Source organism: Phasianus colchicus, chromosome 7, assembly GCF_987193195.1.
Source record: "Phasianus colchicus chromosome 7, bPhaCol1.hap1.1, whole genome shotgun sequence".
NCBI classification, from domain to species: Eukaryota; Metazoa; Chordata; class Aves; order Galliformes; family Phasianidae; genus Phasianus; species Phasianus colchicus.
Window position 1 is genome coordinate 10,295,331 of NC_143442.1, and position 18,072 is coordinate 10,313,402.

General features: G+C 41.7%; 1 protein-coding gene across 2 annotated transcripts in view; it reads right to left on the reverse strand.

Moving 5' to 3' along the window:
* PDIA5 (protein disulfide isomerase family A member 5) overlaps window positions 1–18,072 on the reverse strand; it is a 92,841-nt gene that overhangs the window by 36,754 nt on the left and 38,015 nt on the right. For both annotated transcript variants that reach the window (XM_031590472.2, XM_090143659.1), the window contains exons 9-11: window positions 15,421–15,512; window positions 15,247–15,318; window positions 10,281–10,417 (exon numbers count right to left, since the gene is read on the reverse strand). In XM_031590472.2, the coding sequence (XP_031446332.2) occupies window positions 10,281–10,417; window positions 15,247–15,318; window positions 15,421–15,512 (301 nt within the window). The remainder of the gene's footprint in view (window positions 1–10,280; window positions 10,418–15,246; window positions 15,319–15,420; window positions 15,513–18,072) is intronic.

Genomic DNA, 18,072 nt, shown 5'->3' on the forward strand with positions numbered 1-18,072 from the left:
CTGCAGATTCCCTTGCATAATTTAGCTGTCTGCATTGCAGACATCTGGTGGGAAATCATCCACAAATTTGGCAGGGAGGGTTCAAACAATGATGGAAGCTTTTTCTTCCCTATAATCACAGGTATGTGTTTCAAGATGGGTTGGATCCATGTTCACTTAATAGTTGCAACAGTCCACAAAGCCTGGCTGCTTTTGACCCAGGCTATGAGAACATGGAGGAACTAGGAAGATGGAATCATACGGAAGTACTTCAGTGTTTTGGGGCAGTGCTGTGTCCCACGTGCAGAGCTGCTGGCACTAAGGCAAACATCAGCCCTGCCTGAATCACCACCAAGGGATTCTTATGGACACAGTGAGACTCCTAGGAGGGCATGGGAACTACCTGACCCTGCCTGTGCAAAAGGATGCACACAGAGCCAGCCAAGCCTCTACTACTCTGTATTCGATCACCTTGGCTATAGAGGTGAAAGCATTTGAGATCCAATTCTTGATCATCTTTTATCCATGCTGGCAGAATTATTTTTCTCAGCCTCACTGAAACAGCTCAGCAGATTTGCTCTAGAGAGTTAAAGTGCAAGACAGTAGGGTTTTTCCTCCAAAAAGACAATCAGATCACTGCATTACACAAGGCAAATCACATTAAGTGACAACTGAGTTCACCAAGCGTACTCTCCAGGAGCCCCATCTGTGCCCAAGCCACCCCCTGCCCCAGCAGAAGGGCTATCTGCAGCCAGCAGCACACCTGGCAGAGGTAAGCTTGGGGCAGAGGAGGAAGTAACACTGTACAATCTCACACACAGGGACCGAGGGAACATAATTCTTACAACCTCCCGCATAACACAAACCTCCACTGTGCTTGTGCTGGAGCATGTGTCACTCTGACATAAAGGCTCAGGGGAGAGGGTGGATATTCTTTTTAAGGCAAACTTCAGCCACAGGCTGCTACCTCTCAGTGGCCTGTAAGAATTGAGCAGAGGAAGATCTCTGCTCCATCTCATCCTCGGAGTCATTTCTTTGTGTTTCACCCTACAAGGATCCCAATGGAGCTCGGCTCCTGGAGTTAACTTTGGAAAAATATACTTCTGTCTTCCATAGCACCAAGACATGCACAGCAAAGCCCTCTAGCTGATTACTGTCTTTATTTAACATGAACTAACAACAAAAATATCACACTATTCCTCATTTCCATTCCAAATCTGGCTTCAGCTTCCAGCTGTTGGAGATTACACAGCATTTACACAGGCTCTTAGCCAAAGCTATATGGTGCAATCAGTAGGAGTCAGTGTTGGGAGACAATGGTGCCTCCTACCACCCCCCCTGGGGGGGGAAAAGAAGGTGGATCAGCTGGCATCAGGAGATAGGAATTACACTTCCTACATGAGCTTAGAGGAACACAGCCCTGTGAGTAGGTGTTGAAAATTAATCTCATATTGCAAAGTGAAAGAGAGACAACAGCACAGCTGCCTGAAGGTGAAATTATTGAGAATTTATGAAAAGTACCACCAGAAGGATTTCTTCTCCGTTACAATATATTTACTCAATTTCCAAAAAATATCCCCCCTTCTCCATTACAAGACGATCAACAAAATTTTATTCTAGGGAGAGAGGCTGCTCACACCCCCCACACCACTAAGGAAGATTGTATTTTCTCAACTTAGCCATGAAAATACTACAGAGCTGAGGTTAGACAAAACAGTGGTGACTGCCCAGCTCAGGAAAACAGTATAGCAAGTAAGCACCTAGGATGCAATTAGTATTAAAAACAAAAATAGCAAAATTGAGATCTCCATAGGAAATTATATTCAAACACACTGAAGATTGAAGGGTGTAAAGGTTTAAAGCAATGGTCAACACTAGTTGTTACAGAAGTTACCTACAGAAAGCAAGTATCAGGAAGGGATACTGCATACAACATGCACTTTCTGTCCAAAATGAGAGCAAAAAGTTACCCGTTGAGATGCATTCACCCAGTGAATGTAGCAGTGGTGTGCTGGAATGCTCGCTAACCACAAGTGGTCAGGGCCCAGAGGATGCCTTTATCACCAGTACAATGCCCCAGTATCAAAGCAATGGGTTCATTTATTAACAACTCAAAGATGGCAACACTTGCTGAGTCACCAGCTGAAAGGGCACAAGGAAATGACAGGCAAGAAATCTTTCACTCCAGGTTTCTCTGTCCATTATCCACCCTGTAAAGTTAGCTCCTGCTCTGTCTTCCATAAGATAAAAAGAATTGAAGTCATTACATATTTAGGAAGATAAATTTGATAATGAAAACTTTGCTGGTAATGATTGAAGTGGCAGAGATATTTGTAAGGCCCTTTCCAAATGAGAATTCTGCACAATATATTAAGCTCATCCAGGCAAGGAAATTAATTTACTTCAGAAGAAATAAACTTGGTGGCTTCATTCTTATAACTAATTCTTACTGTTAACTGGTCATTAGAGGCAAGCAAAGTAAACCTATAAAAATAAGTTATGCCTCACTCCTATTAGAACTTAATGTAAGAGCACTTACAGCTTATGAGTATGCTGGGGTCATGTTTGCAGGACAGTCATCTAACCCACACACACAAAGAAGGACCTTCACTGGACACAAAGACCAGCTGAAATTACTAAACCCTTTTAAAAGGTCACTCTGACAAGATGCACTCCCAGAGAAGGAGAGAACAAGGTGAGACACCCAGCCCCACTTAAACCATAAGGACTTCTTAGGAGAGAAGGAAGGCTGCAGAAAGGAGGGAAATGAGGCAGCAACTCCCCAAAGAAATGAAATGTTCCTGTCACAACGCCTGACATACATTTACTGGAAGATCTTTTCTTGATTGGAATGGCCTTCATAAATGTCTTCCTTAACAGAGAAAATAACTGCTCCGTATCAGACACAAATGTTTAGCAATGTGGGTCACAATTGTACAAATCAAAGCAAAGAACTAAACTTTCACATCTCCATGCCAAAGCTATCATTTTCTATCACTGGATCATCCTCTTTATGACTTTACCCTGCTCAAAGAGCACAAACTGCTTCAAAAGGAATGTTCTTATACAAACAGCATGCCGCAATATCAAAAGTCTGACACAGAAGAGAAAATGGAGTCTGTCATTACCATCCTCGCCCTTTTCATTAGATATCTTATCAAGTTTTACTGCACAACCGAGTTACTGGGATTTTTATATTCTCTATACTCCTATTTATATTAAGTGCCACTAAAAGTCATATTGATTTTTTATGTTTAAGCCCCAAGAAATGTAGGTGGGATGGTCATTAAGAAAAATAATCCATGTCAGGTTCTTCATTTAATCAATTTGCTGTATTTTCAAGAACTCATGTTTAAGTGTGCTCCTAAAAATCTCCACTGAAAATCATTGCTGTAATTACTTTAATGAGGCAGGTCACTGCACTGAACTACTTGCACTCCCCAAGATTTCTTCTGGTGATATTCACATACACAGAAGCACTACACATCAAGCACCATCCTACCGCACACTTGTATGCTTTAAGTATTGATGAACTTGGTCTGAAAGTCCCAATCCTCAACATTCTGAAACCAACAACACTCAGAAATTGTTCACTTCAATGGAAGCAGATTCAGGAGCCACGAATTTACCTGTTTTCTATGAAGAATGTATCTGTTAATGGAGCCTGCCAGCTGAGTGCATACATTCAGTGAACAGAAAGTTGGCACAATTTACACTTATCCAGGGAATGTGTTTATTATATATGCCATTAAAAATGCATTAAGGCAGCCTTAAAAAGTAACACCTACAGGATGCAATGAGTCAGGAAACATTACACTGAAACTGAAGATGATCTCTTCACCTCAGTATCCAGACTTTCAGAAGAGCAACATTCATCATCCCAGTGCACAACAATTCCATCTTCCAGTGACTAGGGCACTCAACCTCTCCCCAGCCCACCCTGACATCTGCACTGCTTCACCACCAAACTGAACACGGCTATGACCAACTAATGGTCCATAATGTTAACAAGAAAGTCTGTCCTGTCTGAAACTTTTTCTAATTACTGTAAGAACAAGGAGAGCATTTCCTCTAGGAGGAGCAGGAGCAAGCCCATAGCACACCCCTCGACACACACAGATCTTCTGGATCATCCCACAGACAAACACAGCTTTATCAGTTGGACATGGCTTCTGTTAAACTCACAGCCTGCCTTACACTCTATGGGCCTCTCGTAATCCTTTCAGACTACAGCAACATAGCACAGAACTGCTTGCCTTCATTTCCTTCTGATTACAGCATTAGTAACCAACACAACTCTTTTCAAAGCCCTGCCCATACAGAAAGTCCAAAGCAGAGCTCATACACAAGGTTGGGTTGTCAAACCTTATAAAGACCCTTCAGGAAACTAAAGCAGCTTCCTGACCAAAGCCCACATCCTGGCAAGCTTCTGACTCCCAGCCCCCTGCCATTCCCAGGGATAAACCACGTTCTGAAGACTCCTCAACTACTGCTTCGTAACAAACCCGTCACACAAAGCTGTATTCATAACTACAGACCTGGAAACAACAGCACAGGTGTGGAGAGATACTGGTGTAGACCCTACTTTTGCTGCTCATGGGGAACCACCTACAAATCTAACCAATGGAAACCACCAACATTTTGTCTTAGAAGTCACTCCTATGTCAGATACAGCCACGTCAAATAAAAAATAGAAGATATTTCCCTCCGTTCCACATTCAGTGCTGTTATTTGGATAACCCACATGCCTTTAACCTCTATTGGCACGACTGCAATGGTTTACATTTAGAAAAATAAACATCTTTGAATTATGAATTAACATGGAAAAGCTTGAGATCGTATTTACTTATTTATTACAAGCTGCCAATGCTATGCTGCTGCTGACCTGTGCTCAAAGAGCTTTTTTCTTTTATTATTATTTTTTTTAGGCTACACAACAAATTAATTCCTCAGCCTTTTCAACTTGTGGTCTCACTGCTGAGGCTGCCAATAGCTGCACCAATTAGCACTAGCTGCAGTGGTAGCTTGCTTTCACGGAGACCTTTCATAAGGAACCAGTGGGGGTCTGAAAGGGAGACTTACTTATTTATAGTTGTGAAACCCTTTTTTTTTTTTTAAAGCAGGCTTGATTTTGTGTGCACGTTTTGGTTTTTGATTTACTTTAAATATAAAATGAGCAATAGACTCCCATGTCCTAATCTCACCACACAGCAGGAAGAAAGAAACCCAAACCTACTGACACCAATGACAGTGCTCTGTCATGGAGAGATCCAAGTCTGCTGTTTGGTTTGAAGCTGGAGGCCTTCATCTTGTAATGGACTAATTGGTTGGTTGGCATTCTTAGTAATGAGTCCCCAAAGTAGCTTAAAACCTTGGAGTTTAATGTATGGGAAGGAGGAAGGAAGGGAAGGAGGGTGTGAAGAGTTGTTTTTCCAAATCTAAATTGATAAAACAGTTCCCAGCACAATTAAAAACGGGCACAGCTGAATAGTTGGATTTGGAGAACACTAACTGAGTAATTTATCAGGCCGGTTTACAAAAAGAGAGAACATATCTAAGGACAGAAAAGGAATTTCTCAGACATTCCAACAACACATCAAAACTGTAATGCTTTTATCAAGATTTATTCCTCCCTCCCTTCTACTAGGAGGGAGCAATAAGAGGTAATGCCACGGCTGCATCTCCAAAGCGGTTTCCAAGAACAAATTAAGGAGCAAAGAAAAAATAAGCTGTGTGTTCCTTGCCTGCCTTCCTTATCAAGGAAAGAAAACAGCAACAGTTTCAATATCCCACTAGCCATGTTCTTCCTAACCTTACACTCTGCAGCTATAAACTTACATGATGCCAAAGAAGTAGTCCTATAAGGAAAACTGGGCAAAAGACAGGCTTAACATGAATTTAAGCTCCTATACAAGGAAGAAATACTGCAGAAAAAAATACTATAAGTGTTTAATTCTTTAAAATGTCAATGCATACTCACAGTAAGGCCAAACTGCCTTTTCTCCTCTCCTTTACCCCTGGCACCAGTATCAAACCACAGATGTTATGGCAAATACTGTGTGAGAGGGAGAAGGAGCAACCATGGGAGGCTGCCAATCCTCACCCAACAAGAGCTGCTGGTTACTGGGATCTGCACTCACTGAACGTCCCCAGGGAGGCTGGAGCTTCTGGTGACATCAGGACATGGTTCCACAGAAGGTGTCCTGAACACGTATGCTTTAAAACATTAGTGGTCATTTGTGCTAACAAAACACAATGAAAAGTAACTCTCTAGCACGAAGAGCAGACACTTTTAAAACCCACTGCTGAACTGGATTTCATTTCAATGCAAGACTTCAAACACCTTTCAGTAGCATTCGAATCAACTTATAAGCAACATAGTTGGGGTTATTTTGTGCAAGATTCAGATCTTGGGTTGGGGCACAAAGATGGAAAAAATATGGAATAGGAAATTATTATTATTTTTCTTTTATTTGACAAAAACCAGTCTGAAAGACTGCAAGCTGCACTAATTTGGCAAATATTTTGGGCAGCATTATTTTAAAAATAGCATTTGACTCAGCAGTTTGATGGGGACAACTGAAAATAAACAGGGCTCTTTTGCACTGAAGTGGTTCAGGAACATTTTAAGTCCCAGTGAGTCCCTGTGTCACTAAGCATTCAGAAACATTTGATTGGCAGTGTCGCTTAAATTTGGAGACACTCAGCACCCAGCTGTCGTCTCAGGCATCTAAATAAATTGATCAGCATATAGCATGGATATCAAGAGGCACAGACAGACGTGGAGTTCTTATTTTCACTGCTATCAGAAAGCTATGATGAGCTGCCTTTATTGATACTGTGGTACAGCTGTAGTGCACCTTTGTTTGGTGAGATGCATCTTCTTTTAGAGACTGAACTGTTACTACTGAATAAGGCCAATCCAAGCAACAACTCCAAAACCTCCAGGGCAAAGGGCCATTTATTTGCTCTTCATTTGTAAAGCGCTACATGAGAGATTTCAGTTCATAACTAAATTCTCCTCTGTGACCAGCAGCAACACAGAAAACCCACTTGGAATGTCTGCAAATCAGTCACCTTCATGTGTTATGCATGACACGAGCAGCAATGCTGAATGAACTCACAGGATGTCTGGATGTACCCAGGATAATCATATGCTTACCACCAGCATTTATAAAATTTCAACATAATTCTCAAGGAGGAATGAACACAATGCTTGCCTGCTCTTCTGCAGTGACTGAGGAAAAGTGCCTTCAGACTCTTGGCTGCTTGAGTTGCTGCTGACCTTTGCTAAATGCTCAGCTTTGCTATACAAAGGAGTTTCAGAAGGTTAAAAGTCCTACAGTGCCCCCAGTGACCTGCAAAATGAAAGCAGGACAAACTCATCCCACCTGCACTCACCTATGATTCTCAGGGCCAGCAGCAGCTACCCAAAGCAGCACATCTTCTGTTTAGTGGCTGTGCTACATCACTGCAGGAAAGGTGTAACGCCTCTGAGAGCAAGAGGTGCAAGCTGCATTCAACAAACATTCCTGATATGTTTAACTCACACATAGCTGCTCTAGCTGAACTTGGGTACACACCAGGTCTCACTTCAAATAACGCTGCAACACTTCTAATTGGGCTACTGAGCATAATTGATTGTGAATCATTACAGCATGGTCCTCAGGGGACCATGCAGGGGACCATCAGCCATGCAGGGGACTCACTATTAGCCACAGGCATGGAGACCAATTGGTCACATTCATCACAGCACCTAATTCTGCAGTTCACAGCTATTTACTATAAATATGTTTGGTTCAAGTGTACCTTCAGCACATGCAGCTTCCATTTTCCCCACATGCGTCTTAGCACTACAGTATATTAATGTGCTGGCTATCTGACTATGAAATTGTAATTAAAGCATCACTGAAATAATTCTGCCTCTAGTAAAGAGCTTCTCTCAAACACAGGATTCATAGCAAGTTAAAAAAAAGTCCATGTGTATCCCATATGGGGACACAGTGCTCTAATTCCTTGCTAACAATGAAATGCCTTTGTTTAGTCTTAGTTATAAAGGAATATATCCCAAGTTCTGGGCCTTTTTTTTTTTTAATTAAGACAATTCTTTAGAAAAAAATTTACATCCTCATCCACAAAAGTTAAAACAAGTACAACATCCTCCATTTGTACTGCTTTTTTTTTTTTTTACTAGAGTAATATCTCCTAATATTCCTAAGATGACTCCATTAACAAAATTGAGTAGTGCTCCAAAAAGGTCTTTTAATCACACTAAATCACTTAATAACTATTTATGATGTTTATCTGTTGTTAATTAGCTTGTAAGCCTTGCACCCTCTGCTGAGGTTGCCCACAAGGATTGTTCCAATCACAGACCATTTACACATTTACAAGTTGGATCCTGCACGTAGGCACACCACCACCACTTCAATGAACATATAAGTTATTTATGCCCTAAATATTCAAGTTTCATTTAAAATTGAGTTTTCTGGTAAGTAAGATTCTTTAGTTCAATTCTGAGCAGCTGGAACATGTTGTCAGGAGACTGCAACAGTCCCACTCAGCATTTAATACAGCACTTGCCAAAGTACTGCTGCACCTTAGTGTGCTCCTCCTCCCCAAATGGGTCACAACACCCCTAAAACTGTGACACATATGCTACGGAGGATATTAACAAAATAAACATAAAAACTGAGCAGAGCCCTGTTTGAATTTAAAACTAACTTGAATTTACTACAAAATTAGACCATAGCTGCAGGTATTCATTTATTTTTAATCTGGCTTCCTAAAGGAATAAAGTTTACAGGACCAACTTTCGATTTCTTCCCTCCTCTCTGCCTCCTCCTAAATGGATTATTGAACTCCTTTGCCACTTTACAAACTCAGAACAACAACAATGTCTCAAATACTAATAAATCCCCGTAAAAATCTGCAGCTAAACAAAGAGGACCCTTATCCTTTGTACACAGAGGGAAAGAAGGGAAGCCCAGTCGTTACATTCCTGCCTGGCAGCAGCTGCTCTGCCAGCCCAGAGGAGCAGCAGCCAGCACTGTCTCTTGCACACCGGGGTGTGCAGAAAGCTGGGGGAAGGAAGGATTTGGGTAACGAAGGGGAACCCCCAGGCAAAGCATGCCTCATCAGTTCTGCTACTTATGCTTTGGTTTTCAGACCAGGCATTAATCTCCAGTCCTGCCTTCATTATTACAAACAATCCAATGAACACGGCGACAAAACAGCAGTCACCTGCTTCCGTGGATCAAACCGCCAGACATTTCATCAGGCAGAGGAAATTTGTTATGCTGTGTTTTCCAAGCGAGTCCTATGAGCAGACCTTCAAAAGAGGATTTAGGTGCTAACTCCTGCTGACTTGAAGGGAAGCAGGATTTTAGCCTCTGTGCCAAGACTCTCAGTTGTTCAGCTGTGAGCATGCAGCCCACCTCCAGAGCACTAACCTTCCAGTTTTTGCCTGAAAAAAATGACCATCTCACCCAAGTGCAACTGGCAGCACCAGCAGCCAGAGGAGACAGAAGTTGTGTACCATCCAAAATAGCAGATCTGAGCCTGAACTTTCAGCTAAAGATACAAAGAACTGGTAGAACCAACTATGCAATTGTAACAAGTTGCATTGTTAGCAAGCAAACAGAGTAATGCAATCTTCCACATCAACCTAGAGGATACAAGATACAGGAGAGCAACATAGCTGGAACAGCTTGGAGGGCAGTACCTTAGGACAACCTGTTGCATTTTGCACCAGAAAAATTAGTCTAATTCATTCTCAGCAAAACAGCCATTAAGATCACTATCAGCTCTGCATCAGTTTTCAAAAGACTTTCTGAGCTTACATAATTTACTGGCACCCTTCAGCAAAACACGTCATTACCATCACCCTCTACATTACCAGAGAATGAACTACAGCTGCAAACAAGGACTTACGAGCTCACAGATCTCAAGTAGCTCAAACAACCAGAGCTCTGCCATGAAAACAAGAAACACAGAAGACAAGCTGAAAATCAGGGATACAAAAAATAGGAATAAACTTACAAAACAATGATTGTTCTAACTACTTAAGCTCTTGAGTTATGATGCACTCAGCCTACAAAATACCTCTTCCAGCAGCACATCTCTGCCCTAAACTTGAAATCAGCAACCTTACAAACACACCTTGTGCACTTCAGAATCAAGACAAACAAGAAATGCCTGGACTTTGATTTTATGGCTCTGTGAAACCTACACAACAAATTATCATTGATTTTGTTTGCAAGCATTTGGATCAGAGTACAGAATAGAAAAAGCAAACTCACATGGTGCATGGAACATCACTAGGACAGATGAATGATCTTTTATAAACTTGTCGAAGTCCTCATCGGTCAGGTGATAAACTACATTTTCCTCATCTGCCCAGGGAATCTCCGGAGCCTGTGGCTGAGGTGCCTGCGGGCTACAAGACAAACAGACACAGCTGAAAAGCAGCTCACTGATGCTAAGTAGGAATTTTAGCAAGTCTGACTGCAAGGAACTACCTTTGTGCAAATGGTCACAGAGGTCTGACACAGTAACCCTACTGAGCAGCTTCCATAATTGCTCCCATTCAGAAGTGATAAATGCCAAAACTCAAACAGAATTGAAGGAGAGAGGAAAAACTCCACAAGCATCTCACAAGGACAGATCAGAAATGGAAGGGGACAGAACGAAGAGATAACCAGATTGCTTGGTTATTACATTATAAAAATCAGATGCGTTTTTCTATTACTCTTTCAGCCTTCTCAGCAGGAGACTCCCTTTCTCACAGCACTCGCACTTAGCAGTTCACAGGAGTCACTGCAAATGAAAGAGAAAAGCAGTGTGCAGAAAGAGCCAATCTAATCAAGTCACCTTGAATACCGACAGCACAACCAAGGCCAGCAGAGAAAGGAGGAGCTGCAATGCTGGAACCAAGAGCAACATTCACTAGGGCATTAACCCAGGAAATCATGGTTTTACCCTGAACGACCCTGTGACCTGGGGAAGCATCCTTCTGTCCTCTCCCAACAGTGCCCTCACAGGTCTAATTCAGCAAAGCTACTCAGACTGCATGCTTAATCTAAAAGATAAGTGACATGTTGCACTGACTCCCCTATGATCGCACATGAGCTTAACCATCTTTCATGGCTGGGAGCCAAGGAGACTGCTCAAAGACACGCTGGTAAATCTGGAAACTGAACCTCAGATCCTCTGGACCAGTCATTTTCAGTCCATTGAACAATTACTTTTTTCCTATTATCAAGGTACATCATTAAGAGAATTTGGCAGATGTGAACTAAACTGTGTGAACTGACGTTTTATTTATTTAAGCACTGTTCACATAAAGTACTACCAAGCACAGGAACATTTGGAGCCGAACATTAAAGCTATATCCTTGCCAGGTACAGTAATGAGTTCCAAATATCCCACAAAATTCCCCAAATTCTTTGGCAAAGTACAGGTCTGGCTGTTGCCCCATTCCTCGTGAAAACACATTTACTATTTTTGATTAAAATGTATTATTGTGTTATCTGTCTGGAACAAGGAGTGGCAAACAGATGATAACTCATTTATTCTGCCTTGCTCATTACCAGGCTGAAAGCCTAGTTTGATAAAAAAAAGCAGTAGAGAGATGCACAAATTCAGATGGCAAGTGCTGTTGATGTAAGCAATCTGTCTGATCCAAGAATATTAAGCAATGCTAGCAGAACTGCACATCTCTGATGCTGCCTGTAGGATCAACAAACCAAGAAACAAACGTCAAAGGTGACCAAGCAGCTCAAAGAGAAAAAGAAGTAGGTTTCCATCCACAAGAGTTTGTAACAGAAATGGCCACAGCACAGCTAGGGTTGCGATCAGTAAGAGGCCATGTCACAAAGTTTACTAGAGCATCACTGCCAAGCCTCTAAGAGACAGAAATAATCCACAGGTAGAAAAATGAAGGCTTCCAGAAAATATCATGACATGATTTATTTGAAAAGAGAGTTGGTTTGAGTTGGCTGAGTATGATGAACATGGACACATCGGCCACAAAGCACCATGAAAGCTGCGTTCAGCAGGGCCTGGCATGACCTATTTCAGTAAGGAATCAGTAAAGCAGGGCACAGGATGTTTATTCAAATGGCCCAATTTAAAATGCTGTGCATGCTAATAAGCCTACACAGGAGCTGGTAAGAAGCACCTCAAGGCCTGGAGGAGACAACAAGCAAAATCTAAAGTGTCATTTAAAACTGAGAGAAGGCACATCCAAACGCCTGAAGTCCAAAAATAGGACGACAGAAGTCTGGAAGAGTTATCAAGAGCTAATTGAATTAAATACAGAGGACAAGTTCTTGATTTTAATTGAGTAGTTTGCTAAAGAAAGACCCAAGAGAAGTACATAAAAACAGCAAGAAAACTAAGCAGCTACTGAAGGCAGCAAGAAATTGTCTGGCCTCACTACCGTACAAACTGATGCAGCGGTATGAGAGAGATTAAAAAAGAAATGCGGCACGTACAAGATAGCATCTCTCATATTAATAATGCTGTGTTGGAGTAAGAGTGTATGATGGTTTCTCTCCATGCCTCATAAGAACATCTGAAACTCCAGAAGATAATAGCCTGTGCCTATTAGGAAGATTAAGGGGGGTTAAGGACCTCCAGGCTGATGCGTTACGACACTTCAACTTAAGGAAGTACCTTCAAAACAACAAAAAAAAGGCACTGGAGCCCTTCAAACTGGTAGAGCTCTTGCTCTGAGAGTGCATGAAAAACATCCTTTGTACAGTTTAAACAATTCTAACCTTTGTTGTTACATTCTGCAGTCCTATGCTCCAAATCAGCACAGATCAATTGCTTTCAGCATTTAACCCTAAACATTTACAGGGCAAAATAGACAAAGGGGAGACAGAAGAAAGCAGTCTCACTTCTGCAGTGTTTAACTAGTGTCCACAGAAAATAGGTCATCTCACACGGCACAGTGTCTGCTGGATTCCCTTTTGAGAACGCATGGATAAGGGCACCTGCATGCACAGTATGAATACAAGTTGGTTTTCCTTGCCCTGGACACGCTGGCAGCACTGTGCTCCTGCTGTTCAGCACACCTGTTTGACTGGTCAGCAGCTCCTACTACAGCCCCTCTTCCTGAGGTCAGCAGCTTCATCTTGGCAGCGGCCTCTATGCTCCAATGTCACCACTTGAGAATCATCCAAAGTGACACAGCATGGGAAACCCAGAACTACACTTGACAGCCAGGGAGTTTGGAGACTAAATACTAGATTCTGGGTTTGGTCTTGATGCATACCTATGCATACAGCCTTCTGCTCGATTCGCTGTAGTTGTGTTCTCAGAAAAGGGAGCCAGCATTCCTAACTCAGAAGTGAGGAGACTGCTCAAGACATCAGTGACATCAACAGATGACAACAGTAATGATATTAAATTCTAGCTCGAGGTATCTGGTGAGAATTTTAGTATTATGCTATTCTGAAATACAAAGGATACGCCTTCTGCAGCTACCTAATCACAATCTCTGGCTTTCCTAAAGCCCTTGCCATACCACTTGAGTAGTTATACTGTGGATTCCCTAGAGTAATATAGCATTATGCATGTAGCAGATTTACCCTGCATACAGTTTTAATTACAACATTAACTACTAACAAAATTTAAGTATGCATAATTTCCCAATGAAGCTTCCTTAAAAGTCGTATTTATTATACAAAACAGGGGCAAGAAGGCTATTGCTCAGATCATCTTTGGGGAAACTAATAAGCATGCACTGAACGCTAAGTGAGGACAAACAGCTGCCTTTACCTTTGGACTGCTGGAATATCAGCCAAAGCCCACAGTGGCTTGTTAGCAAAGATTATCATTGGAAAGAGCTTGCAGCTGTTCTGCTTTGCTTTTGCTGTGCTCACTTGCTGTCTCAACACCAATAGAAAAGCACTTCATATTATATGGATTATCTGGATATTATGCAGACAGGGGAAAAGCCCACCCCAAACATCTAATGTTTCAAATGTGGTAGCCAAGAGATAACCACATCCTCACAGAACTAAAAAGCAGAATACAGTACAGGTGATGAAGTCACATCCTTGCTCCATGGGCTCATCATCCCCTCAGCACTGCTGGAGTTGCCATCCTGGTCATTTATATCTGAAAGACTGAATGAACTAAATGAAGCTTATAGACTGCACCTAAATCTCTCTATCATCCACAGGGCAAGGCTTGCCTTCAATGATTGTACCTCCTGATGCTAACAGGAATGCTGCTGTCACCACATTTGTGGGTCCCCAACCCTGAACCACCAAACCTACCACTGCTGAAGACCCTGGGCTATCCAGAATGACTCACACATCCCCAGCACAGTCCCACCAGCGCAGTAAAATATGTCTATTGTAAGCCACTTTTCTTAAGCTATATTATCACGATGGCTTGCAACATTTTTCACATTTTCCACTTCCTCATACTAGCTTAATTTTAACAGCATTTCCTTGGCTGCAAGGAACAAGGGAGAACCTTCATAACTCCACAAAACCTGAGAGCTGGAGCTGGCTGCTAAAGGCAATTGTCTATCACTAGATGAGCTCTGCTCCCTCCAGCTGCTCCACAAGCTTCAATGATGTGCTGATTTGCACCATCTGAATACCAACTATTTAGAAAAAGGCGTACATAAACACACTTGTTCCGTCTCCCTCTCTCAAATTCTATTCCCACATGCTCATTCAGCCCCCCGAATATTTACAACTGCAAATAGCTGCCTGTAGGCAGAAGAAGATGCTTTCAACATCGCTCAAGTCACAACAGGAAACACAAACTTTGTGAAAATGACTAGTGATTCAGGGTGCCTTGATCTGCTGCTTGTTCCTGCAAGATACTCTAAAGGCTCCATCTGAAGGCTGAAGAAGCAACAAAAACTGCACACTTGGCACATACATTTTTTATAAAACAACTGAAGTCAGACATTTTATGAGACATTAAGTTCAGGCACCCAAGATCACTGGAAATTTAAGTTGGCGTTTTTAACGAAGACAAGATCTGTGCATTTGCATTGATTTTGGTCCATCAGTCTCCTATTACAGATGAAATGCAGTTGTAAAATGCAAGGCATGCAAGCTGAAAAACAAACATTAGGCAATCTCTCTGTGCTAGTTTAGCCAATCTCAGCAGGGTAGTTTTGTTTGCTCTTTTGAGCAGAGGGAATGAGGGAGAGATGGCTGATCCTAAACCATTACATTTTGTAAATAATGAAAAGTACATAAAAGGTAGAGTGCATGAAGTTCAGTGCCTTACTTTTTTAGCCACTCTGCTATATCTGCCGCAGTAGCACCATAGTTCTCAAAATGGAACAGGAACTTTCCTTTCCTATTAAAGGAACAAAACAAGGTTTAGTCCTTGCCTTGAAGATAAGAACATGCAATTATAGTTGAGTGTATGATTTCCAAAGAGTAGCAAAATATAACTGACTCAAAATAGCAGATTGTAGGATATCCACGGACATTGTATTCTTCCTTTATCCTTTCAAATTCAGCAGAGTAAACGTTCATTCCTGCAAGAACCTGAAAAAACAGAACACAATTATATTGATTCCTATAATGCAGTAGTAACATCATGAAGCAAAACCAAGCAAGCTCTAGGCAGATTCTGATTTAATTCATATTGCTGTAAAACTAGAGGGACTTCATAAAGGCAATGAAGTATTTCCAATTTTGACCAAGGGAAGACAGAGCAATATTTGAGCCTAGTCCATAGAAAACACACACCATTTATCTTGTCACCTACTCACTTCTCTTGCAGAATCTCCATTTCCTTCTATTCACCCACTAACAGAATCACCAAAAGGAAATTCTCTCAATCTCACTACTTGTGCTTTCCCTATGTATTTGTATTTTAAGCTACAATTCTAACTAGATCTTCCTCTTCTGCAAGTACGCAGCTTGGTTCATATCCTAACATTAACCAGGACACAAGTTCCACCACACTTCTTTGGTTTCCACTTCAGCAACAATTTTACAATCTCACCTCATGTCCAGATCTACCTGACCAAGTACTGGCTTTATCCCAGTTTAAAACTGTACTTAATGAATGACCGGGGGGGAAGAATAGGTATTACTTCAGTGTAAAAGTAAAACATCCTCCATGAGCCCTGGAAATACCACATGGCATTTTAAATACATTAGCTGCCTGACCGGTAGGGTACAGTGACAGTTGAAATAGCCTTGTCTACAGATACTTGAAGGTGGGTACGGAAGCAAAGCAACTTTACAGACAGTGAAACACAGAGTCTCTTTTCCCTTTCTTCAGGCTCTGTTCCAACCCACCCTCCAACCCAGCAGTCCACCCCAATCTCCAGGCTCAGGGCTCCTGTGCCCTATCCAACTGCCGTTCAGATTTTTGACCTGCAAATCTGAGGATGGTACTAATTCTGATTTTCCGTGGGTGAGTTTCACACTGAGGCTATTCTGCAGCCAAACCTCCAGCCAGCCAGTTGCTGAGATACAACCTCAAGATTAGCTTAGTTTTAATGTCACTGACAGCTTAAATCATTTCAGCAGCAGGGTTTTAATCCAAACTCCTCCTCCTCCATCCCCCTCCAAAAACAGGATTTTCTCCTTCCAGCTGAAATACCACATCAGAATTTAATACCAGGTTCCTGATGCAGCAAACTGAATAGACCAACCAAATGTGCTCAGAGCCAGCATGAAATAAATCTTACAGAACACAATCCCTGCTTGAAGGTCAACCTTTTCCAAGAGTGTGCTGGGAAGTCAGAAGAAGATACTGTTTTCTCTCACCTATCCTGAGAAAGGTGAAAGGAAAGTTAACTGAGAGGAGTACAGAAATAGGATCTATTCCGGCTGGTCCAGTCTCTTTGAATTTTCCTTGTAATTCTAAAAATCAGATTGACTTAATTCATTTCAGATACCAAGAATCAGTTCTCCCTTTCCATTACCCTATATGCCACCTCTTGACAACAGGTAAATTCAACAGGACCAACTGAACTGTGCCCAACCAGACTGGTGACTGATAAGACACAAGAACTTGGATTCATACTGGTGTTCATATATCATATGAAACATAACTGGACAGAAGCCCATTACAATGGGATTCATTTTTAATGACCAAAGTTACTGCTCTACCTGGCCAATAATCACATAATTACGTATCACCAAATCTGGCAGGGGCCATGAGCACACTTTCTACCCAAATTCTGGATCCTCCCTTTATACTTAAGTTTCTCCTGCTTAGATGTTTAGCTAATTTGCTTTTAGCAAATGACTGAAAGACTCTAACTGTACTTGAAGTTTATTACCTCTTGCAAAGTCCACAGCAAACAGGAGATCAGTTTATTCCTTTAATCTCTGCAGTGACATTTGACATATTTCGACACTTCATCTGCTTCCAAACAAGCTATCTGTAATCTAAATCCATAGCTGGTCACATCTTATGGGACTCTGACTATTCCTGTTCTCCTGCAACATTCACACATTGCTTAAAAGCCCTATCAATAGGGTTGCTTCAGATTTCAGCTTCACATCACCACTTGAAGCCTTCCTAGTGCTAAGTTTGATGAACACATTAACCAAAGCTGATTTTGACTTCTAAAATAAGGGGAGGAGCTTCTAAAGTCTCCAGTTTTTACAAAAAAAAAAAAGACAAGAACAAGAGGAAAACACTTAAGCACACACTCAAGCATCTCTTTACTGGGTAAAGCCTTCTGGTGCACTCAAAGTCAACAGAAATTAAGCAGATGAAGTTCTTTGCTGACCACCAGTTACTCCTTGCATTTGGGCCATAGCGCGTCAGCTACAGACACTCACCAGAGCCCACCTGCCACAAATCATGGGAATCTTTTGTGCCAAGAATATAATAAGTCATCTTCATCTCACTTGGAGTTGCTCATTTCCAGTGCAGAAAGAAATTGCAAACTCTAAGCATAATACTGAATGTGCCACTCAGCTTTCCCTTCAGCAGCAGTACTGGAACATAAAAGGACTAGTCCCAGAAGAATGTAACAACCAACAACAGATACAGTTCACCTTTTCATTTTTAGGACCTATGAAATAGGCAACACGGTATTTCATTTTCCTGCTATCTAGTGGTAAAAATCATTTTTAA